General features: G+C 32.6%; 3 protein-coding genes across 3 annotated transcripts; all 3 read left to right on the forward strand.

Moving 5' to 3' along the window:
- The first annotated feature begins 2,519 nt into the window (after positions 1 to 2,519).
- LOC111694728 (uncharacterized) lies at positions 2,520 to 11,396 on the forward strand. Its single transcript, XM_023463724.1, has 6 exons — positions 2,520 to 2,756; positions 4,708 to 4,887; positions 7,825 to 7,891; positions 9,242 to 9,292; positions 9,612 to 9,740; positions 10,068 to 11,396. Exons 2-6 carry the CDS (start codon positions 4,793 to 4,795, stop codon positions 10,146 to 10,148), a joined length of 423 nt encoding a protein of 140 aa, XP_023319492.1. The 5' UTR covers positions 2,520 to 2,756; positions 4,708 to 4,792; the 3' UTR covers positions 10,149 to 11,396.
- Positions 11,397 to 12,438: 1,042 nt separating this feature from the next.
- LOC111718359 (uncharacterized) lies at positions 12,439 to 16,401 on the forward strand. Its single transcript, XM_023493929.1, has 6 exons — positions 12,439 to 12,483; positions 14,021 to 14,069; positions 14,771 to 14,818; positions 15,166 to 15,281; positions 15,610 to 15,703; positions 16,322 to 16,401. Exons 1-6 carry the CDS (start codon positions 12,445 to 12,447, stop codon positions 16,399 to 16,401), a joined length of 426 nt encoding a protein of 141 aa, XP_023349697.1. The 5' UTR covers positions 12,439 to 12,444.
- Positions 16,402 to 16,681: 280 nt separating this feature from the next.
- Positions 16,682 to 24,865, forward strand: LOC111694757 (uncharacterized). The gene is made up of 10 exons (XM_023463764.1): positions 16,682 to 16,740; positions 17,641 to 17,752; positions 19,648 to 19,700; positions 20,565 to 20,624; positions 21,139 to 21,202; positions 21,517 to 21,528; positions 23,273 to 23,333; positions 23,629 to 23,816; positions 24,447 to 24,544; positions 24,723 to 24,865. Exons 1-10 carry the CDS (start codon positions 16,694 to 16,696, stop codon positions 24,802 to 24,804), a joined length of 777 nt encoding a protein of 258 aa, XP_023319532.1. The 5' UTR covers positions 16,682 to 16,693; the 3' UTR covers positions 24,805 to 24,865.
- The last annotated feature ends 721 nt before the right edge of the window (positions 24,866 to 25,586 follow it).

The following is a 25,586-nucleotide window of genomic DNA, read 5'->3' on the forward strand; positions in this document are numbered from 1 at the left end:
ACATTTATAAGTAACTTTTATACAATTGCATTAAAAAATTAGTTTTTAATCTTGTTAAGAATTACACATATTATTTAGTTTATTTGCTTATAAATACTATTTAGTTTCTGTAAAAATTGATTTTGTTTGTGGCGTTCACAATATTGGTCAACATGACGCCAAGATCTAATTTATATGGTGCAGTGCGAGAATTGAAGTGAGGGGACTAAAAGGGATGTGAATGGAAGGAGAGGGATGGGAATGGAAGGAGAGGGATTTCGAAAGGAAGGAGAGGGATGTGAATGGAAAGAGAGGGATGGGAATGGAATGTAAGGGATGGGAATGGAAGGTAAGGGATGGGAATGGAAGGAGAGGGATGGGAATGGAAGGAGAGGGATGGGAACGGAAGGAGAGGGATGGGAATGGAAGGTAAGGGTTGGGAATGGAAGGTAAGGGATGGGAAGAGGGATTTCGAATGGAAGGAGAGGGATGGGAATGGAAGGTAAGGGATGGGAATGGAAGAGATGTAAATTGAAGCGTATATGAATGAAAGGGGTGGGAATGGAAAGGTTAGGAATGTAAGGGATGGTAAAGGAAAGGGATGGGAAGGAGGAACGGAAGGGATGGGAGGAATGGTAGAGAGAAACAGAAATGGAGGGAGGATTTGATGGATAGGAATGGTAGGGATGGAAATGGAAGGGTTGAGAATGGACGTGATAGGAATGAATGGGAATGAAGGATGAGAATGAGAGAGATGGGAAATGAAGGGATGGGAAATGAAGGGATGGGAAATGAAGGGATGGGAAATGAAGGGATGGGAAATGAAGGGATGGGAAATGAAGGGATGGGAATGGAAGGGATGGGAAAGAAAAGGGATGTGAATGNGATGGGAAATGAAGGGATGGGAAATGAAGGGATGGGAAATGAAGGGATGGGAAATGAAGGGATGGGAAATGAAGGGATGGGAATGGAAGGATTGGGAATGGAAGGGATGGGAAAGAAAAGGGATGTGAATGGAAGAGGTAGGAATTGGATGGGAGGTAGAAGCAGGAGGGATGGGAGGTAGGGTTGAAGCACCTTTTAAAAAAAGTCGCCTTTCTCTTAATAATCAATTAAATAAAATTAATTAAAGCCCTGTATCCGTTGTGTATTGTATTTATCGCAGAACCCATTATAAACCCAAAAAAATACATTCTGACACTACAATTACACAGTTACACAGTTACACAGTTACACCTTACATATTACACAGTTACACAGTTACACCTTACACAGTTACTCAGTTACACCTACGGATACGAAAAAGTATATTTTGGCTTTTAGATCAAACCAAGGGTTAATGCCTTGGAACACTTTAGAATTGGCCCGGTCTCAGCGGTTAATGTATGTAACTTGTCAGTTCGCTCTGAACTAAACAATTTTTTGTCACAACTATTTGGTGCATGGTCATAACTGTGATATAATGAAAGAAACTGAACCTCAGCAGGTAGGTTTTGTATATTTATATCGATGCCGACTCCTTTCCCTGACAAATGAGTTTGGGTTTATTTAATATTCTTTATTACTGAAATTAACATTAAATCCAGGCTTTCCTGCAGTTTGTAGAAAATAATTTATTTCCAATGCATTTACCTCTGTCACAATCAGTGCAAAGGAAATGAGTGTTTGCCGCAAACTCAAATTTTCTTATCCCTATATCTTTGCAACCTGATAGTGTAAACCTTTAATATTTCAAACTTAGATTATTTGATCTAACAGAATTCACAATTTGAAATATCAAAGGGCCATGACATTGGTTTGCATAGGGATTATATAATAAGAGTGTGTGGCAAAAACTCAATTTCTTTTTAATGAAGAAAGTGTAAACATGTTTAATCATGCTTCATATGCTTCAATATTTAATAAATTCGTAACACATCACACAAATGTATATTGAATTAAGTTCAGTAAAAATGCATAAATTTGCTTCAAATAACGCACCAGGCACTTGAAATCTTTGTCTGATCAAAGATGTGGAAAATATTGTCGTTATTCTATATGACAAGATCTTTTCGAAAAATTAGCTAACTGGTTTCATTTAATAACTTAGTAATAACGTTTTATGAATATTTACATGTTAAAAATAGATTAGAAATAGATTAGAAATAGATTAGAAATAGATTAGAAATAGATTAGAAATAGATTAGAAATAGATTAAAAATAGATTAGAAATAGATTAGAAATAGATTAGAAAAAGATTAGAAATAGATTAGAAATATAGAACGTTTTTAGATAAGTTAGTAAGAATGTCTCACAATATGAATTTCAAAGTGAAAAAAATAATTTGGGCGTACAAGAGTGTAAGTTGCCTTCCGCGCGCGCATCTTGTTTATATAAAATATAAATCTTTTAAATAGAATTAAATTTGTATTTGTTGATTATTGAAAACTACACAACTTAAAACAATTTTTATCATTCCATTTGAAAGACGATTAATGTATGTGTTCATCATAAATCCTGAATTTCATAATTGCTCGGGAGATAAACAATAATTCATTTTCCTCGTCCTTCTCCTGGTTTAGATTTTACCACAAACCATTAACCATTGAACAGTACAAATATTTATTTTAAAATGATAAACCTTAACGCGCGCATTTATTCACGCTGGATATTGTTCATTCTGTTGTTGAACTTGAACCAAGGATGCAGGAGTCAGCTGTCAGATATATCAGTGCATAGTGAATAATAAACTTAAAGAATAAATGTATAGATACAGTTTAACAAACAGTTAATGAAAGGTAAATCTAAAAAAGTCTGAAATATCAATATTTTATGAAAATTAAAATTTAATATTTTACTTGTCACCTTCCTTGTGGATCACTCTTGAAATTTATGAGAATGTCGTTAAAAACCATTATCATTCATTCTGATTAAAATATTAAACGTCCTTTTTTTTTAGATAAATCAAATCAAATACTTTAAAGTCAAAATAAAAATACCTCGTTTGAGTCACGCGTCAGCTGAAAAAGGTTATTGCTGAAGATTTCTCGGAGTTTAAATCACGTGATTCTTTTTGAAGCCTAAAATATTCGGGTTTCTAGTGCGTCAAATATTTGGTGTTTTGTATAAGATATTTTCGTATGAGTTTAGAGAAGTCCTGAATCACATCAAAACTAAGTGTCATTTTAAAAACAATGGTTAACCGACAAATGACAAATAATGACATTCAACATTGGCTGACAAGTGACAACTAATGACAGTTAACATTGACCGACAAATGACTAATAATGACATTCAACATTGGCTGTCAAGTGACAACTAATGACAGTCAACATTGACCGACAAGTGACAGCTAATGACAGTCAACATTGACCGACAAGTGACAACTAATGACAGTTAACATTGACCGACAAATGACTAATAATGACATTCAACATTGGCTGTCAAGTGACAACTAATGACAGTCAACATTGACCGACAAGTGACAGCTAATGACAGTCAACATTGACCGACGAGTGACAGCTAATGACAATCAACATTGACCGACAAGTGAAGCTAATGACAGTCAACATAGACCGACGAGTGACAACTAATGACAGTCAACATTGACCGGCAAGTGACAACTAATGATTGTCAACATTGACCGACAAGTGACAGCTAATGACAGTCAACATTGACCGGCAAGTGACAACTAATGATTGTCAACATTGACCGACAAGTAAAAACTAATGACCGAAACCCACTGTTTCTTTGACTCAAAATGTTCATCTTTAGTATCACAAAACTACTATTGGAAAGCGTCCCATATCATATTGGATTGTCTCTAAGCTTTAACGCCAAAATACTCACATTAATATTAAAAAATCTATTGTTTTCTGCAAACAAAATTTATATTAGCCTTAAAGAATTTTTAAAATTGATTCATTCTTTTAAAATTTTCTGATTGGTACCGAAAATCGCAATTTAGAGCTATAAACGAGCTAATATGATGTGGGACACTCTGTATAATATAAATATTTATTCTTGTGCACGTACATTATAAATGTTCACTGTACGTACAGGGTATCCCACAAAGGTTGAGACTTCTGAAACTTCTGTACGAAATGTCATAGGCCTTTTTCCTTAAACTCATGGTAATTCTTTGCCAACTCAAATTAATCATACTTAAAAACGACTATATTTACAGCCGCAGATCTTTAACCTTTAGATCTTAACAGATTTTGTTTAAGGGTCGCGAATAAATTTACATCCTTTGTGGGAATCCCAGTATGTTTACTGTTAAGCCATGATTTATGAAGAAAGTTTTAATAAGCAATATACAAAAATAAGGGAATTGTCCTAAAATTCGATTCCTTTTATGTGAAAATTTATGCTTTTGTTGAGAATCGGACATACCACTCTATAAATCAACAGCCACTTGAAATTACGACATTGCACAGTCCGTTTAAATAGATTTTTTAAAACAAAAATATTTTTATTTTTTGGAAATCATAATATGAAAAATGGGTTGGCTCTATAAATAACTCGATCAATAAACAGAAGCGCTACGCGTCCTGAATTTCAATTTCCCTAGAAATGAGTTTAATTTCAAATATACGAATAAGAATATGAGTTCCAAGGTAGAACCAATGATTTATCCCAGATGTTGAATATCTCCGGGACCAAGGTTACTCAGAAGTAATTCACTTAATGAGACAGAATTGTGTTATTTCTTCGTAAACTAAATAAAAAATTGACATTTTTTCCTAGAAATGAAGAAACTGCGAAAAAGCTTAAACTGCACTTGTTCCCCTGTTCTTATCACTACCGGAGCAGTAAACCCAATCCAGAGAAGATGAGGTGCCACATTCATCTTCTTCTTCTTCTTCTTGTCTTCCAAAATATTGTTGCAAGAATTATACGGAAGAAAATAGCCTCTGGATTACCAAGGTAGGGTAACTGTGTACTCTGGATTACCAAGGTAGGATAACTGTGTACTCTGGATTAACAAGGTAGGGTAACTGTGTACTCTGGATTAACAAGGTAGGGTAACTGTGTACTCTGGATCACCAAGGTAGGGTACTTGCGTACTCTGGATTACCAAGATAGGGTAACTGTGTACTCTGGATTACCAAGGTAGGGTAACTGTGTACTCTGGATTAACAAGATAGGGTAACTGTGTACTCTGGATTACCAAGGTAGGGTAACTGTCTACTCTGGATTAACAAGATAGGGTAACTATGTACTCTGGATTACCAAGGTAGGGTAACTGTCTACTCTGGATTAACAAGGTAGGGTAATTATGTACTCTGGATTACCAAGATAGGGAAATTGTGTACTCTGAAATACAAGGAAGGGTAACTGTGTACATTGAATTATCAACGTATTTGGATAAATCTGTAGGATAGTTCCTTTAGTAAAACTTCTATTTGTTTTTTCCTAACGGTGATTGAGAATTTGTACAGTTTATTCCAGAACTTTGGAGCCATTGACAGAATTTATAAAATGTCGACTTAACAATTTTTTAATTGGTTGTATATACTATATACCTAAATCTCAGTACTTGTTAAAATAGATAAATAGCCATGATATATGCGGGAACAGTTTTAAAGAGCTCCATATAATTATTCACTTATATCTGCAGCATTCCAATTAATCAGCAGCTTTAGAAAACGATATAAATTCTTTCGATGTTTCCGACGTTCTTGTTTAAACTTTATTTTGAATATTTTGAAATACCTGAATATTTTAAGTTGTATATTCAACAATGAATTAAGAATTCTACAAATTAAGGATTAACCTTTAAACCATTCAATTAGTGGGTAGCCGCAAAATATAATATTTACATTAGTATTATGTAATCTATGTATCTAGGATTGGGACAGTAATATTTAGCTGACGTTTCATTTCATGAGTTAATGGTAAACATGAAAACCATTTTCTGAGACAAAAAGATATCATCATTTTTAAAAAGATATAAACTTTGAAAATTGCGTTTTTGTTCCAATTTATGAATTTTTAGACTTTTAAATTTTAAATCTAAAAGTTTTTTTTTGTCATTTGCCGTTTGCCACTGACATCTTTTTAATTGTACATGTACGAATGTGTAAAAAGTATACTGCAGCTTACGGGATATTATGTGTATAAAAATGTTTAAATGTATAATAACGTTTACATTTATAATAACGATTACGTGTATAATAACGTTTATATGTATAATAACGTTAGCTTGTATTATAACGTTTATATGTATGATAACGTGTATATGTATAATAACGTTTACATGTATAATAACGTTTAAATAATAATAACGTTTACATGTATAATAACGTTTGTGTGTAAGAACGTTTACATGTATAAAAAACTTTTACGTGTATAATAATGTTTATGTGTATAATAACGTTTATGTGTATAATAACGTTTACGTGTACTAGAACAGTCACGTGTATTATAAAATTTACGATATGTAAACCCCTTTCCAATATTAGAATTCGTGTAAGTGTTTTTTGTACACCTACGTGAACCTGACCATGTACTTGTACTTGTTCGTATACGTGTACATGAATATGTACTTGTACTTGAACGTTTACGTGTACGTGAACATGTACTTGTAAATGTGCGTGACGTAAAGAGTGTAGTTAAAGCTATACACTAGTATAGACTTCATTATAAAACCAGCATATGTCAACAATTTACAAAGAACCCCCATATTATTATTATTATCATCAACTTCTTTAAATTGCAATTCTTAAAAGTTCTCCCTGTAATGAATACTTCATGGATAAATAGATAGTAAAGCTTAGGTCTAGAAGTGTATCATTTACTCTGTAATAAGGTTGAAGGTTGAATAATGAGACTAGGGACTAGAGAGACGTATGCTACGTATTGCAAATAATTATTTAGTTCTCAGGTGTGTACATCTGTTCAGGTTGAATCTAGGGAATCCTGGAGTAAATTTTAGTCTCCTGTGTGTCATATGTCAGATCATGATAATACAAAATACGGACAAATTATATTATCTTCTGCAGTAAACCAACCATATTGTTGTAGAGTGAAAAGAAAATCTAAACGGATTGCAAAATTATGAAGGGTTGGGACGGATTGCACGGAGTTGGAGAAGGGTTATGAAGGATTACAAGGAGATGAAGAAGGGTTGGGATGGATTACAAGGATTTGAAGAAGGGTTGGGAAGGATTACAGGGAGATGGAGAAGGGTTGGGATGGATTACAAGGATTTGGAGAAGGGTTGGGAAGAATTACTAGGAGATGGAGAAGGTTTGGGATGAATTACAAGGAAATGGAAAAGGGTTGGGATGGATTAAAAAGAGATTGAGAAGAGTTGGAAAGGATAAAAAGGAGATGGAGAAAGGGTTGGGACAGATTACAAGATGAAAAGGACATGGGAGAGCTACAACGAGAGAGAAAAGGGTCTATATGGAGAAGGGTTGGGAAGTAGGATAAAGGAAGGGTTAGGAAGAATGACTAGTAGATTTAGAAGGGTTGAGTCCTACAGATTACAAGGAAATGGAGAAGGGTTAGGAAGGATTACAATGAGGTGGATATGGGTTAGGAAGAATGACTAGTAGATTTAGAAGGGTTGAGACCTACAGATTACAAAGAAATGGATATGGGTTAGGAAGGATTACAATGAGGTGGATATGGGTTAGGAAGGATTACAATGAAGTGGATATGGGACGGACGGAAGGAAATGGAGAAGGGCTAGGACGGATTACAAGAAAATGAATATGGATTGGGAAGGATAAAAATGAGGGGAGATGGGACGAACGGAAGGAGTGAAATGGTGGTAGTGATATCGAGGTTGAGAAAGATAAAAAGGGCGAAAGAACAAAGCATAGATTAGATAAAAACTGATATTTTTTATTTTAGATTTCGTGTTTCAACTCCAGAGAACAGAATCATGAGGAGAAAAAGTTTATCTCTAGCAGACATTCAGGAATATTTTCATATAAGGATACAAGGATACAAGGATACAAGGATACAAGGATGCAAGGAAACAAGGATACAAGGATACAGGGGTACAAGGGTACAAGGATACAAGGATACAAAGGTACAAGGATACAAGGATACAAGGATACAAGAATGCAAGGAAACAAGGATACAAGGATACAGGGGTACAAGGGTACAAGAATACAAGGATACAAGGATACAAGGATGCAAGGATACAAGGGTACAAGAATACAAGGATAGAAGGATACAAGGATACAAGGATACAGGGGTACAAGGGTACAAGGATACAAGAATACAAGGATACAAGGATGCAAGGATGCACGGATACAAGGGTCCAAGTGTACAAGGGTACATAGATACAGCATTATAGGGATACAAGGATACAAAGATAAAATGTTGCATAGCTTTATGCATGGACGGATGCTTCATGCAATTTTAAAAATTCTCTTTTTAAATACTTTAGTATTTGTCGGTGATTATGTTCGAATAATTGGTTTTCCAAGCACTGGCTAGGTTAAACCCTGGATACGGTTCAGATACATTTTTTGTCATGAACTCGTACTTTATCATCTTTGCGTCATGTCAACGCATTATTAATAAATGTTTCGCAAATAGTTCTAACTTCTTTTCAGGTTAATTATCGAATGTTTGTAATATTTTGAAAAATCTAATGAAAGTCTTTTTTTAGATTTTTCCAGATGTGTGTTGAATGTTGCTTAAAGAAAATACCAAATCATGAAATTAGAAAAGTTAAAGTTTCTAATTTTCCAATATCATTTACACAAAAATGTTGCTCATAAACATTAAATCATTAACAGAGTTACTTACAAACAATGAGTTTTTAATGACGACAAGAAAATGATAACATTGTTAAGGGTGTATTCTAAAATTGATTTAAAAATGTTAAGTTGAGTTGGTCGACCATATTACCCGGTGTCATGCATGGGGCGGACTCCCCTTGAAGTTTTAACCATTTCAACACAATGTTAGACATAAAAAGCAATGTTATGACATTTTCCGATATTTATTAGTCCGCTTCATACACCTGCAACGCTTTTTTCTCAAGCTAATTCTGCGTAGAATATAGTTTGTAAGTAAAATAATAAATGATTGTACAATGGAAACAATAATTTAAGAACAACAACATAAACTTAAACTAAATAAACAACATGATCCCGGTATTAGGTCAGAAACTTTTTCTCCTCTGAATAGTGTACAGGTGTACAGAATATACTCATTGACACTTAATAACGATATACTCCGATCTGTGAAGAAAATTGCCCAACCTGTGGCAGGTTTAGTTTAAGATATATAATGAAAATATTGAATACCCCAGGATAAAGATATTTTTGAGTTTGCTCCAGGAGAATATTCCCCTAAACCACAGGAACAGTCATGTTAATTCATGCTAATACAAATTTTTGTTTTTAAATACGGAAGGATGCATACATGTGTCGGATAGGAAGACGATATTTAGTCAATTTGTTTTTAATGTTGTTAAAAATCAACCTTTTAAGTGAAATGGCTCTGTGTTTACTTTTTCATGCACAACGTACTATTTAAAATCATAACTTTATTCCAAAGTTTTTATTGGTTTCCCTGTAAGAAAGTTATTGATGAAAATACTGAACAGTTTTGTAATTTTTCACATTTTTATAGCTTTCTTCTCTACTTTTTTTCTGAAAAATTAACATCGTTGATTTTAGTTTTATCCTCCGTCCATTTTCCCTCCATTTCTCTCCTCCTTTCTTCCATCCTTCGTACCCTCTTCATCCTTCCCTCCACCGGATATATTTCCGGATAATAGGAGAGTAACCTATCCTCTCATTGCCAGGGTAAGTTACAGATTTCATGTTTTTGTTCATATCCAATAAATATGAAAACCATGATCAATTCCGCATAATAATTTATACAAGAATTTTTAATTTAAATAAAAAAATATATCGTAATTGAAATCTTATATTTGAAAGCGATTAAACAAAAACCGGTTTTTAAATGAATTATTTAACCTTTTTTAAGCTTCTTAACTTTATTTACAAGAAGTCAATAAATTTTGAATTCTTACGTTATAAAATGTTTCCCGTGAAACATTTTAATTACTTTTCAAATGTGAATTAATTTCAGTTATGATAATTAGGAAAATAATCATAATATTTATTTAGAATTTGGTCTCAAGTGTCTCAGATTGGTTTCAATCTATGATCCAGCGAATCCTTCCAACCAAGTCATTCGTCTTACTCTGAGTAATTGGTCTGATAACTTGGCGTAGTTCTTCCAACTACTCTGAGAACAGGAAGCAATTCTTTGTCCTGATATGATGATCGGAGCTGTTCTTCCCCCTATTCTGAGAACAGCTGGAGGATAACTCTGATCAGCCCTTCCTCTGAATCTGAGTACCCGGATCAATCCTTCTTCCCAGTCAGAGAACTTGGATCAATCCTTACTCCCAGTCTGAGAACTTGGATAAATCTTTCCTAACAGTCTGAGAACTTGGAGAATTCCTCAATCCTCCTATGTACATTAAGAACTCGGTGGATAAGTCGGATCAGCCCTTTTTCTTAATCTGAGGACTAGGATCAATCTTTCGTCTTAGTCAGTCTGAGAACCCGGATCAGTCTTTCCTTCCAATCTGAGAACCCGTATCAGTCATTTCTCCCAATCCTAAAACTCGAATCAATCCTTCCTGCCGTTCAGAAAACTCGGACCATACCTTCGCCTTCTTCAGTCTGTGAACTAGGAGCAATCCTTCCTTTAACTCTGAGCACGCGGAGAAATACATCTTCCTTGTCTGAGTGTTGGGATCAACACCTCGTCCTAGTTTAAGAACACAAATCAGTTCTTTCCCGAGAACCAAGTTGGATTACGGTGAAGCTGGGATTACAGTGATAACCAGACAACTTTAAAAATAGGAAGACGACTTTTAGAATCAATTCTTGATGAAAACAAATACACGGACGAAATAAGTGAGCAGCGATTCGATGTTTCTGAATGGTTCCCTATTATTGAAGAAAATATTTTGCTATTATGTAAGGAACCAATTACGGACTAACTCTACCAGCTTTACCCTCAAAGGGGGGGGGGGAGGAAAATTGTTTTTTTGATCTACGAAAAAAACTTGTATTCAACCCAATAACAATCTCTTAAAAACTCTAGTCTCTTCTGCAGACAAGAAAAAGGAAAGAAAAAGAATAATAAACCATTTTGTTACAAATTAGAATCTGAAGTTGAATGAATTCTTGCTACAAACTCTTATTTTCCAATCACTATATCACTGCAACCCGATGTCGAAGACCTTTATATATATTTCAACCATGAATTCTGTTAGGTTAAATAGTTTAAGTTTAAAACATCAAAGGTTTACACCATCAGGTTGCAAAAACATATGAGACTAGACAATTCGTGTTAGAGACAAAAACTCAATTCCTATATCGATAAATTCCTTCTCTATAAGAAAACTTCAATTATTATCTAAATCTAAATATTTATTCATTAAATATTGAAATAAAAAATTGTATTTTTGTGATATTTTTGATAAAAGTTATGTGTATAATCTCATAAATAAAATTTTTAACTTTTTATCAATTTTGTTATAATAAAATCTTGTTTTTAGAAGATTAGTTAACCGCTAAAAAATTGTGATAAGATGCATCAAAAATAATTCTTATATTGTTCACTAAAATGAATTGCGTAATCTATCAATCTATATATCTCAGTTAGTTTCCCCTCCTATTGTTAAGGTTTACTCTAGAAGTTGTAAAATCCCTTTCATTGTTACAAACCGAGCTTTTAACATTTCTATAAACAGCCAGGTTTTTATAATCAAACCATTGAGGGGTAAAATATAGAAACTTTAAGACGCAATTTTGGATAAAAAAACTGTAAACGATAAAATTTGAAAACAGGTTTTTCATTCTAAAAAAATCCTCAAAAAAAAATAAAATGATTTTTGTTTCTCGGTGTTTTAGCGCTGACGTTTGAACTGTTTTCTATTCTATTTTCAAATTTCGTGAAACTCAATAATTTGATCGAACCCTCGGACAACAAGAGTCTTGAAATCAGTAGCAACAACCCTTTCATGCAACAAGGTGGTCCAAATATATTGGAAACAAGTCATAGAATAAAATAAAATAAACATTTTTTTGTTTAACATTTAATTTGAATAAATTGAAAAAAACTATTAAAAAACATTTCAGATAACATTGAATTACTGAAAAAATTTCAGAACTCGTGAATTCGTTAGCATTTGACAAGAAATTTTGCACAGCTAAATTTACAATACAATGAATATGGATGCTATCGTTGCATGATCCGAACCTGTTCAAGTATTTACCGTTCGAATGTGCTCGTACTGCTTTCACATACTCGTACCAGCCAGTCTATTTAACCCAGTGTTTAGTGGACCCAGCGCGTTTTATGCAACAAATTTAGTCTGTCCAGGTACTATGTACACACTAAGCAACCCTTTACCTTCTTCTTCATTCTACTCTCATTAATTAACTTTTTCTTATTGATATAATGAATGTTAATTATAATAGAAATATGTTTGAAATTGCAGAATTGAAGACGACATTTAATGAGGTAAAGAAGTTTTCTAGCATACTACAAAAATTTTACAATATAAGATAAATGCTTCTATTCTAAAAGTGTTTCGACGTTCCTGTAAAATACGCAAAATCCTATGAGACACAAGTTTGAAATCATTACAAATTTTTATATGTCTACGTTTCTACTTCATCCAAATAAGAATGCTAACTTTTATAAGTAGTAAAATGGTACAAGTCTGTATTTTAAACTGGTCCTAAAACTTTTGCAGGAACGTAAGAGTGCATTTTTAAATATTATTTGGTAACGAAAGTATAGTTTTAACTGTGCTCTTTCCTTTAATATAAAAGATTCTTTGAAAACCTATTTTAACCGTTATCTCAGAAACGATGGTTGAGAGTTTGTTGTTTTTTTTCTTGAAAATGGAATTAGAGAATCCCAACCATTTTTTTACATATTCATTTATTTTTTATTTTAACAATTTTCTATAAATAAAGAGATGATATCAGATTTAAATATTTTGATTTTTTAATATTTCTCGTTCTCCATTTTTTTCTTGTTCGAACTTTCATCATATTTCGGCTAATTAAACAAAAAAAATTTTGGACATCATAGCAGCTGCCATACTGCTTGCTTAGAACTCCTGTTTTCTTATTTTTCTGACCTCTGTTTTGTTTCGTGTGTTCTTTTCATCTGACTCATTGCTAATTTGGTAAATAATGTATTGCTTTAACAGGAACGCTGATACACAGTTGATCAGACTGTTTTCAGCATTATATTTCCTGACTGGGGCATTTTCCATGTTTTGAGGCCTCTCCGAGTAGTCCTTGTGACATCGAGTTGTGGAGCAGAAAGGAAAGAGATAAGGAGGTTTGGAGGAGGAAGGGTATGAGGGATTTCAGTAAAAGATCACTGCTATCCTTTGTTTTAAAGTCTTTCCAACTTATGCAGAATTAAGGAAACCAATATCTGCAGTGCTTATGCAATATGGGAAGTTGGGAGCCTCAAAGCCACATCAGGTTGGAATCCACAATAGTCCATTCCTCACAGCCGGCCCAGTAAAAAACCGGTATCATTGTCCATGGCTTGTATGCCTTTCAGGGGTTTTACTTCTGTATTCCTTCTTTCAGTTGAGATGTTCAGCCAAAGAAAAGCTGAAGATGGAATTCTTGTTTCCTAGTGAAAGAGAGGGAAAGAGAGAGAGAGAGAACCCACTCCTTCACTGTTTTAATTCTATGTTTTGCTTCTCCCCTGTGGGATAAGTTAAGATCAATTAGACACAGCACTCTTCCTAACTGTGAAGCCGGGAGCTACTATGGGCAGATCCGAGCCCTGCCGTGAGCTGAAAGCAAGTGAATCCCGACCATTTACTTTTTCATCTTCTCTGACAAAATACGTTTGTTATTACAAATTACGGTATATTTGCACAGATTGCCAATTTTACAAATAGAAAATAAAGATATCATAATCATTGTTTCTCAGACTGAAAGTGTAAAGTTTGAAACGGCAAATAAGTCGATGAAAGTGTCTACAAAATTCATAATGTCGAGTTAATTAATTTTCTGGTGTCTAGGTGGAGACATGTATCCTTGCTCTCTCACAACTCTTGTTCTCTGTGCTAGGATAGAAGAGAAAACCAAAATCATTTCAAGTTTATTTGAAAAATCTATATCGTGAGAACCAAAAAACAATGTAATAGGAAGACAACATTATATCAATACTTTATCAATAAAATCACTTATTAAGTGAAATGAATCTGTTTAAACTGCACAATTGCTGTATCTCATGCTCATTGGAATATTTAAAGTCATATATTGAGTCTAAACATGTCTTCCTCTTATGGAGTTTTCTGATTATCACTGTATTTGATACTCGCAGCCGCCTAAAGGGGTACATAATTATATATGATGTTAGATCTAGGTGTTAAGTACTTTCCCAAAGACAATTTCCTAAGTGGCAACATCCCAGCTGTGCAATTTTCCGAGCGGCAACTTCTGTCATGGCCGCAGCACTCGGTACCGTTGTCTGTTCTAGCCGCAGCGCTCAGCCCATCCTTGCCACAGCGCTCGGCCCCCTCCAATTGCAAAAATTTAAAAATGCCTAACACCATATTTATTGCAACCGGGAGGGGGTGGGGGATTGTTTATCTTGAAAAAGTAAATCCTAAGTTAAGCCACCAAAAACCGGTTCCAATTGAGCACTGGCGCAAATCTCGAAACATTGAATACAATTTCAAGTTGAACCAACCATGTTTGAGCCAGGGCTCAAGCTCAAATCTTTAAATTCGACCTTTAGTCACTAAATTTTTGTTTTCCTTCATCAGGAACCATGTTGAACAATCTGATACTAAACACAGTTAAAGATACTCCAGGTAGAATATATAGCTTACTCAATTCATTCATTTTCCTTCATCAGGAACCATGTTGAACAATCTGATACTAAACACAGTTAAAGATACTCCAGGTAGAATATATAGCTTACTCAATTCATTCATTTTCGGTGCAATCTTTGCGCACTTATAATGTCTTTAGTTTACATGTATTTCACATCAAGATTCCAGGATTACTTTTTCTCTACCTACCCTGTTATTCTAGGATTACCCTTCTCTACCCTGTTATTCTAGGATTACCCTTCTCTACCTACCCTGTTATTCTAGGATTACCCTTCTCTACCCTGTTATTCTAGGATTACCCTCCTCTACCTACCATGTTATTCTAGGATTGCCCTCCTCTACCTACCATGTGTTACTGCTAAACCTAAGCCTATGCAACTTGCTTGTGTGTTCAATAGTAAAACCTATGTCGGGTATATATATCAGCTATGCTTATGCTAGGGTAAGTCTCCTGACATTATATGTTTACCTTATTAAAACAAGCTAAAGCCAAATAAAAAACTTAAACTGGTAACATTAATGAAACGTCTAGAAATTTCTGTGCTACAACTTTTTCCTCTAGTAATTCAATTCATCTTTGCATAATACTAATCCCATGTTCATTTTCATACATTTTTATTTTCAATGAATTATTCTATTTACTTCAGAAGATTTTACTTGAAACCTTGTCCAAAGTAATTTTAAACTAAATTCAATGACAATCATACGTAAAACCTCATTCATCATGGTCTTACCTGTTTTACTTGTATTAACAAGATTTAAATGTTTAGAAGGAGAAGGATGTTGGGTTGGAGTTCTGTAGTCTGTACACTATTTGCAATAATGCCGCGTTATTCATTTTACCTTGGAGCATTCTAGTTCTGGGTAATATATTAATCATGCAATTATCTCTACATTTTTGTTAATTTACTACTTTACCTTTCTGTAGCTGTAGCTTGGCAACTAAAAATTTACTAATTTTTATATTTATTCACAAATTTACCTTTCTGTACCTTGGCAAGCAATAATTTACTAATTTATTTTTCTGCAGCTTGGCAAGCAATAATTTACTAATTTACCTTTCTGCAGCTTGGCAGATATTCATTTACAAGTTTATTTTTCCTACAGCTCATGGCAAGTATTAATTTACCAATTTACCTTTTTGTAGCTTGGCAAGAATTAATTTACTAAAATACCTTTCAATAGCTTAATTAGCAAGCATTTATAGCTAATTTACCTTTATGCAGCGAGGCAAGTATTTATATACTACAGTGGTGGGTGTTTAAATCAATACAATAAAGGCGATTTTTCAAATTAAGTTTTGATTTCTATCAAGCTTTTTTCAAATTACAAGTATATAGTAAACAAAGAGAAGCTGTTAATTGACAGCTTCTCTTCGTTTGCATGTATCCATGCTGGTGGAAAGCTTGGTAGAGATCAAAATTGAAATCTAAAGCCGTCTTAATTGTATTAATATATACGACGACGACAATAATTGTTTAGCTTGGCAAGTATTTCTATCCGGAAGACGAGCTGAGGAAAGAGGGTTGGGTGTACCTAGAGACGCGCTTAGGAAATCCTAAAATAAAAATATTGAATCTTTTAACATTAATGAAAACAAAAATTAAATTAAAAGACAAACGTTGGTATGATTGTAGTTTCTGTTCTTTCTTTTAATCAAGAATGTAATTTCTAATTGTTATGATACTTGTCTAAAAATGTGTAGGACACTTTTTAGAAGACATTAGTTACATCTTACAAAATCCTTGGGAATTTGATAATAATAAAGAGAATGAAGACGACAATTATTCCACAGTTTTCTGGTTACCACTGTATAGAAAAGATGAATTAGGAAACATGTTTAGTATATTTACTATGATGGTTCCTCTAGCTAGAGCTGTAGTGGACGCTGACAACCCTAGGTAACAAAGGAATTAAGTCTTTGCCACAAAGAGAATAGAATATATATTAGAGTGGAATTTAAACAATCCCTCGATATGAATTTTGTCAATCCTTTTCAGCCTGAAAGTGTACAATTCATGTAAATGTTCACAAATTATACGCAGTACATTACACTAATACAGTATGATCCCTGGATATATCCATTCCAATTTCTTTGTTTTATAAAAATAAAATAAATAAAAACATCAAATTGATTTATATCCAAACTTATACTGAAATGAACTCGGGAATGCATGACAGGCTATCAGAGAATTGATTTAGAGAAAATCAGATAATTTTCAAGAAAACTTTTCTATGGAATGATGTTCTAGGGCCCAAAAGGTTATATAGCACAAATGTGTTCAGTACACCTGCAGTATGGAAACAGTACAACAAAATGGCCGTTTTACATTTTTTTCGAGTAAATTCCACTCTAATATAGATTCTATTCTCTTTGGCCACAAACGTAAATTTGATAATTCTTATGTCTTTGCCACCTGATGGTGTAAACTTCTAATAATTTATCTTAAATTATTTCATCTTACAGGATTTTTAATTTGAAATATCTAAGGTCTACGAAATTGGGTTGCAAGAATATGGATATTAGAAAATCAGATTATGTGACAATGACGTTATAGTGTGTCCCAAAATTAAAAATGAATTGTTTTATAATGAACTCCAATATGGCGGAAAATTAAAAATGAATTGTTTAGCTATATGAAGAGCAGAGATAATGAACTCCAATATGGCGGAAAATTAAAAATGAATTGTTTTATAATGAACTCCAATGTGGTGGAAAATTAAAAATGAATTGTATAGCTATATGAAGAGCAGAGATAATGAAATCCAATATGGCGGAAAATTAAAAATGAATTGTTTAGCTATATGAAGAGCAGAGACAATGAGCTCCAATATGGCGGAAAACCAACAGCTGAACAGTTGAGAAAAAGAAAGAAAGCTGTTACTTTAGAGGAAGGTCCTCGTTCACCTCAGGTATATTTTTTTTCTACATCCAGTATTAAAAATTGTATGTATTACAATTTTTGGTGGCTACCCAAACCCCATATTTTGCGACCTTGTATACACAACCCCTCAAAGGTCAAAACCACAATCCCTTTCCTAGTATCTACAACCCCTTACCTAGTAGTCACTTACCATTTCCTATTAGTTTCTTCCCCTTTTTTAATAACCACACTTAAAACTACTTTCTTAGAAGTCACAACCTTCTTCTTCTGCTTCTATTAATATGTATGTTATAAATATTCAAACTTCAGTTTACTCGCAGCAACATGAGTGGCTGGCAGTACAACCTTATATTTCTTTTTTTTTATCCTTTTTAACAGTCTGAATATAGAAACTCCTCTTTACCCCACACAATTATCTAAAAGTTGCAAGCTCTCACGCGAAAATCCATAAGAACTTTGCCAGTTACTCCTTTTCTTAAATACTATTCGTGACTTATCAAAATCAAATACTTTTATTTCAAAACAACCTGTTCCAGCTGATGAAGCTAAAAACAAGTGCTTAATATTTCTATTTCTGTTAAACGGAAGGCTAAGGCATTGCAACATTTCAAAGTTGATTCTGTTCTGAAAATTGATGCATAATATTCGCAATTGTCTGGAACGCTGTGACCTATATAATTAACTGATATTCCCTAGAAATTATCAGGAAAGCAAAATAATTCTAATTAAATTTACTAAAGTAAAAACCAGAATTTGAAACAACATGCAAATTTTAAATCCTTATCATTTATTTTTTCACTCTACATTAATTATTTAATGGTTTTCCAAATATTATAAGACCCATCACTAGTATTCCTATATTTATAAGTTTGATGAATTCGGAGATATCTTAATTAAAAAAACGATATAAATGTCATCAATTGTATGACTTAAAAATGTAGAAACCCAAATTTAATCTCTAAATCAGGGTATCTATTAGGTTCCAGTTAATCAATTTAATCTCTAAATCAGGGTATCTATTAGGTTCCAGTTAATCAATAGTCATTGATGTTGTAATGAATCTAGAGATTTTATTCTCAATATTATTACTGAACCAAAATTGTCCTTATGCAAGTTTCCTTAAAGGGAGAGACTGGCTTTGTATCATATTTTAACTTAGAATACAGAATTGTAGAGAAAAACTTTAGATTTTATTTGATTACAATGAGGCATTTTTACGGTGTAAATTTTTTGAATAAGAGCGTAAAGTCGTTTGTAATATTTCACCACTTGTTTCAGCCAGAAGAAGAAACGATAATTGTTTAGGACAAAACATGTAAAAAAATGTTGGGGACTTTTATTTTATAAAGAAAATTATCGATAAAAGCCAGAGTAGAACCGTAAACTCGATGACTTTGTTATCATCTAAACCTTTTTTGTTTTCATCATATAATTCGCAGATTTCTTCAAAATGTCGTCTTCACAATTAAAATAAAGAAAACCCTCCAACAGCGACGATAGCTGATGAATTTTAATAACTTATTTTTAATGATATAAATTATTATTTTACTCAATCTGTTCCTATTACTGACATTAGCTTTGTCCATGTGATTAACAAATTGGAAAAAACGTTTCTTCTGCTGGGTGAAACAACAGGTGAAATATTACTTAACGCCCCTATTTAAAAATTTTACACCACAAAAATGTCATTGGTATTAAATGAATCCTAACGTTTTTCTCTACAATACTGCACTTTCAGCTCAACTATGTTATATAGCCGGTCTCCCCATTTAATAATCGTCTGACGGTCTAAAAATTTTAATCAAAATACATCTAATCCATGTAAAAATGTATGAAAAATAAAAGCTACAATGGATATCTGTACATATAATAAAGCTTTTTGCAATTTTTTTAATTAAAAACTTTTTTAAAATATAAGTTTAGATGACATTGCTGATCTTGCTCTGGATCGGAGCAGGTTTTGTAGGATTAATCAGGTAAAGGAGATCAGAGCTGGGAACTTTTGTGTGGAGTTTCCTTAATCTTGAACTCTTGTTCTTGATATCCAATGTGGGCACTTTTAAATGTTAATGCCTTCATATTAGTTATCTCTGCAGGGTCTGACAAATACGGGATACCGAGGAAGAATTTATTTAATCCCTAGGTCTTTAACCTTGTATGGGATGTCTGTAAAGCTGGAGATATCAAGCTTGATCTTGAGATTTACAACAGTTTCTACTTCTAGATAAATCAATTTTTTCTTTATTTTTTTCCAAAGGATTATATTAAATTCTCTTCTATATGTAGTTGTGTAAACCAATAAATCTGAACTTGGGGATCAATCAACTATTGCCTCAAATTCAAAGGTTGCCAAAGTAGATATCGAGATTAAGTATTGTTGAATGTAGATTTGTGCTATCTTACACTCAAGTATTGATCTCAATAGATTCTTTTGCTTTTTTTAAAATTTTGTATTTTATGTCTAAATTATTGCTAAAAATGTAAGCATTAAAAGTATCTTACTTATAACAATTGTAAATTCTTTATGATTAATATAATTACTCTACTTTCTTCTTGTTATGATCTTGTTATGATCTTGTTATGATCTTGTTATGATCTTGTTATGATCTTGTTATGATCTTGTTATGATCTTGTTATGACTGTATGATTTAAAGATATAAAAAGTAAAATCAATCAAAATAATGGAACTTAGATTTTAATTTGATCGCAGACTTTGGATATTTTATAACATAACATTATATCCAATACACTAAGTTTGGAATATCAAAGGTTTTCTCCGATATGTTGTAAAGATATCTGAATTAGAAAATCTGAGAAAATTTGAGTTCCTTTATCTGTAGGTTTGGAGACCCGTATAGTCAATCTAAAAGATTACCATGGACAAGACAGCTCTCGGTCAGGTATAGTTTTAATATTTTAAAGATATTAAAAAAATGTAAAATTATAATATATATCTCTGCTTAACTGTTTTAATCAAATCTCCATGGAGTAATTAAATTCTAGTTCTACGGAATAACATTTTTTTAACGACTCAACAAGCGTTCTTTAAGAAATAATATGTATGATAAACCTTAAAAATTTAAAACTGCTTCTCAATATATCTTTGATTAAAATTCAAAGCTATTTCCGGCCTGAATTCCAATTCTCTGCATTTTATTGTGAAGTCATAATTTTGAAAATTTTCATTCACAAACTAAATTAATATTATTTTTTTAAAGATTTTTTTACATGTTTCGTTAAAGTTAATTTTTTAAAAAGTCCTTCCCGGACCCCTTTAAATTCTCTTCATGTTCTGAACTAATTAGTAGCATATCTAGGGGTTCAAATACTCTCAAAATAAACATCAGATACTGATAAAAATAGTACCAATATATAAATTTTATTTAATTATTTATTATAATACACCTCTCTAAGGACTACTGGGAACACGAGCAGAGAAACTGTGATTACAAGAGATGTTGATGTTGCATTCTGTCAGGAACAGAAACCTTCTCTTAATAAATTTTTCGCAAAAAAAGTTTTTGCTAAATTTTTTCTAAAGGGGTTTTTAAACCTATAACTCCAAAAAAACTGGACTTTCAACAGATAATTTTTGAGTCACTTTCCAAAATATGTTGGCAGGGTTATTGTTAATCAACGGAAAAGTATTTATGCAAATATGATTCTTGCTGAAACAAAAATTGAATAAAATATAAGAATAAGCTGGTTTTAACAGAAAACAGATATTTTGTTAGAATTCACTTTTAAGCTAAATATGCATACAAAGTTTTTTTAAACAACAAAGGTTTTTAGGTTTATAGTGAGGTAAGAACTAAGAATCAATATCAAGTTCATAATAGGATAAGATAAACAAATCTTTTCAATAAACAATGCATGATCTAAGCTGAAATGGAATTGAGTCTTTGACACAATCTCTGATTTTATAATTTCTATATCTTTGCAAAACAATGTCTTAAACCTTAGATATTTTCTGTTATGAATTCCGTTAGATTTAATAATCTTAGTTAAAATATCAACGGTTTCCATCGAAATATTTCTTGTACAAAAATTATGCAATAATTGCAAAATGGTTTTCTTATGTTTCGAGTAAAAAATTGCACTAAATTTCGATATAATTTCGCATAGATGCGCAAATTCTGAAGAAAATCTTGGTTTTGCGTTTTTCGTTTCCTGTTATTTCATTATTTCTACCTATTTCGTTAATTTCGAGAAACGATTTCAAGAAGTTAATTGATTAATCACTCACAAATTTAAGACAATTTGGTCCAGCCGACGGAGATACATGGTAACAAACAAGCAGTCGGACCAAAAATAAAAATGTATACATATCTATAAATTAATGCAAATACATATCTATATTAATCTATGTATGTTTATAAATTAATGCAAAGATGTGATGAGTATGATTGAGAGACGCACCTCCGTGGCACCTTTTAACGGCGTTTTTTTCAAAACATGTTTATCATGACAAATTTTATTAATGAAAGTAATCAAAATTTTAACAGTGTCTAAACTATGAATATGATAATAATGTCATTATTGTCCATGAACAAAATACTGCAGCATTGAATGCATTGTTTTTTACTGAAAATAGTTAATGTCTTTTCCTTATTTTCGAATTTATACACCACTGTTAACACAAATTCGAAATATAAGGAAGACGATTTTACTGACTCTGATGCCGTTGCTTGTTTCAAGACGTCCTTCCCCCCCCCCCCCCCATCCCTCTACACCTCCCGGCCCCGCAGTCAGATTGAAACACTTGAGATGATCACAACTCTGTCTCAGGGAGCAACCCTGGCTCCTTCATGATTATGATACAGATACCTAGCTAGCAACAGGCCAGCCCAATTATGTTCCAAGAGTTCCAAAATTATCATGCATTACAGAGACTACATAATCGCTCAAATCCAGCATGATAAAACCGCGATCTCTCCCCCTCCTTATCCAAAGCCTGGGGTGAGCGGAAACCTGTTGTTCCAGTTCCTGTCGATCTGCACCACCAACATGAAGTTCTATAAAACTCCCATGATGTTACTACTGCTGTTTGTCAATAATTTTCTTTGTTAATTTCTAAAACAACCAATTTTAACCATGTCTTATGCAAATATTTCAAAACAATTTCGTTTTTAAATAAATGTTAAGAAATATCCATTTCAAATCTCTTTGTTTTAATATAGTGACCTTTAAAGTCAACAACCACATTTTACAAAAATTCCAACTTTTCGTTTTCACGAGCATTGCCCAATTTCGAGCAAAATCATGAAAAAATTATGACTTAAATTCTGTATTCATGTGCAATTTCGTGCAAAAACATTTATTTATTTTTAATTATTGATACGAAATTGATAAGAAATTTCGTGCAAAAGAATCATTTCGTGCAAAAACACGAAAATATGAGTTTGTAACAAGATTCAATTCCTTTGTTTATAAACAAAAGTGGTTTAACTGGATACGGTTTGTTAGACTACTTCGTCTTTGTTGCCTATCTCAACATTAACCAGTAGTAGTCAAATAAGGTTCACCTCCCAACGATCTTTATTTTTAGAAGCTGAGTCCAGTTGATATCTCTCTCTGGATTCTTTTGGTTGGGATTCCCCTTATTTTTGGTATGTTTTGTTTGGGATTCCCCTTATATTTGGTATTTTTTGGTTGGTATATCCTGTATATTTGGTATGTTTTGGTTAAGATATCCAAATATTTATTATGTTTTGATTGACAATTTTAAATTAAGCCCCACAACACTTTTCAAAATCATTTTTAAACTGGCGCATTCTGTAACAACTTTGCAAAAATACTTTTTTTGTAAAACTTTAAAGAATTATGCTGATTCTTTCAAAAAAAAGTTTGAATATTTTGTCCTCGTTTTTAAACTGTGACCATTCCCTAAATGATTGACTCTAGGTCCTGTGTTGACCGGGTTCCTGGAGATATTCTTCCAGCTCAAGCGTTGTCTGAGCAGACCCCCACATCCACCAGTTCCACGGCGGAGAGGATTATGGATTTTTCTATTCCTTGTATCCGCCTCAATATTCTGCTCATACACTACAAACCTGATCCTGTCTGCTGCAATCCTTCCAACATATTTCAAGGTGACCCCTTCCTAACCATGCACTTTCTGATCCATAATAATCTTCATTTTTCTAGACTAAACAGTGTATATTTCTGACAATTTCTTTCACTGCTACTGAAACAGAAATGCGCAAGTCATTTTATAGTGAAACCGCAAATGAACAAAAATAATTCTGATAGAAAATGTTGGTATATCATGCTTTTTTGATCAGACAAAGCTTTGAAGAGTACCGTTGTAAATCCAACATGACACTGTCCAAATGGACAGCCACTTGAAATTACGTCTACAGCCTAATTCTGAACAAGTATTTATAAGAATTTTGTTGGGGAGTTCTTCATGACAATTAAACAAAATAACGTTTTCACTTTGGTTTCAGAGAATGAGTTAAAGAAAAGAGTGTTGTAATCCTTTATATGCAGACAAAAAATTTGCTTTTTTCTTTATTTAGTGTAAACGAAAGCTAAGTCGCACTGAAACATCATTTATGGATTAAATTCTTCCTTATGTTGAAAATGAGATTGGAGTGACTACGCGAGTCTTAATAAAGATGAATTGTGTCACCGAGCTTTTGAATTTGAGATGAACCCTTTGATAGGCTCTAAACTATATATAAAAAAATAAAATCTGAATAATAATAATTTTTTTTCAGTTGACCTATTTCCAACTACTCCTAATTAAATATGTCGGAGGATGGATGGATATCTTTACATTTCCTATATTCGTTATTATGACGGATAAAAATATTAGGTAACTTTATAATATATATTGTTTTATGGTTTTAAACTTTATGTTTTTCATGTTTTTTTTGTTAATTTTCATGTTTGCATGGGTTTTTCTTTTTTTGCGTTTTTCTTCTTTTATGTGATTTTTTATATTTTCATGTTTTAAGATTTTCCTAAATGTTTTTAAATTTTTTTATATTCAGGAACTCAATTGTGATTGTTTACACCCTAAGGCAGTCCAAAAGAATAAGAAAAGGATCGAACGGAACAATCACATATGTTTAGAATTATGTAAATATGTTTAAATGAAAACAGTAATTTTGGAATAAAATATTTTGAAAATTTGCATAAAGAAATGACATTAAAATAGGAAGAATACAAAATGCTTGGGAATCCAGTTTTTCTTGGAAACTAGACATAAAAAGAATCTATTTTTGCCACAATCTAATCCCTATATCTTTGCAACCCAATGTCGTGGAACTATAAATTATGTCAGATCAAATAATCTAAGTTCTTAAGAATTTTTAAACCAAGCAAAGAACATTCCTTTGGTTCTACCGAGTTCCCCAATCAAAATTTGAGGCAAATCGGTCAAGGCATGGGTGCATGTGTTATGACCGGGCATCAAACAAACAAATACCAAAACAAACAGAGATTACTAGTTTATATAAATAGATGATAAGTGAGAGAAAGCTGTAAGAGTTAAAGTAATAAAAAACCACATGTACCATCGAGTAATGGTCGTTTAAATTCTTATTTCTTTTAATCATTGCAATTTAAAACAATTTTAAACAAAGCATTTTACCAATTCATCTTAAATAAAAACTAAATTTAAAAGTGCTTTGAAGTTCAAAAATGTACATGACCAAGGCTAAAAAATAATACAAGTAATTTAGTGTGACAAGTTCAAAGGCCAAGCCATTGCAACACTTCAAAGTTGACGTCTAGTATTAAAAATTGATGCAAGTTTTTATAGCAGTCCTAAAATTTGAGCTTATTCTGAATAATCATTTAAACCAAATATTCATTTCAAGAAAGACGATATTTACCCAATTCAATTCTTAAAA

Source organism: Eurytemora carolleeae, unplaced genomic scaffold (assembly GCF_000591075.1).
Source record: "Eurytemora carolleeae unplaced genomic scaffold, Eaff_2.0 scaffold22, whole genome shotgun sequence".
NCBI classification, from domain to species: domain Eukaryota; kingdom Metazoa; phylum Arthropoda; class Copepoda; order Calanoida; family Temoridae; genus Eurytemora; species Eurytemora carolleeae.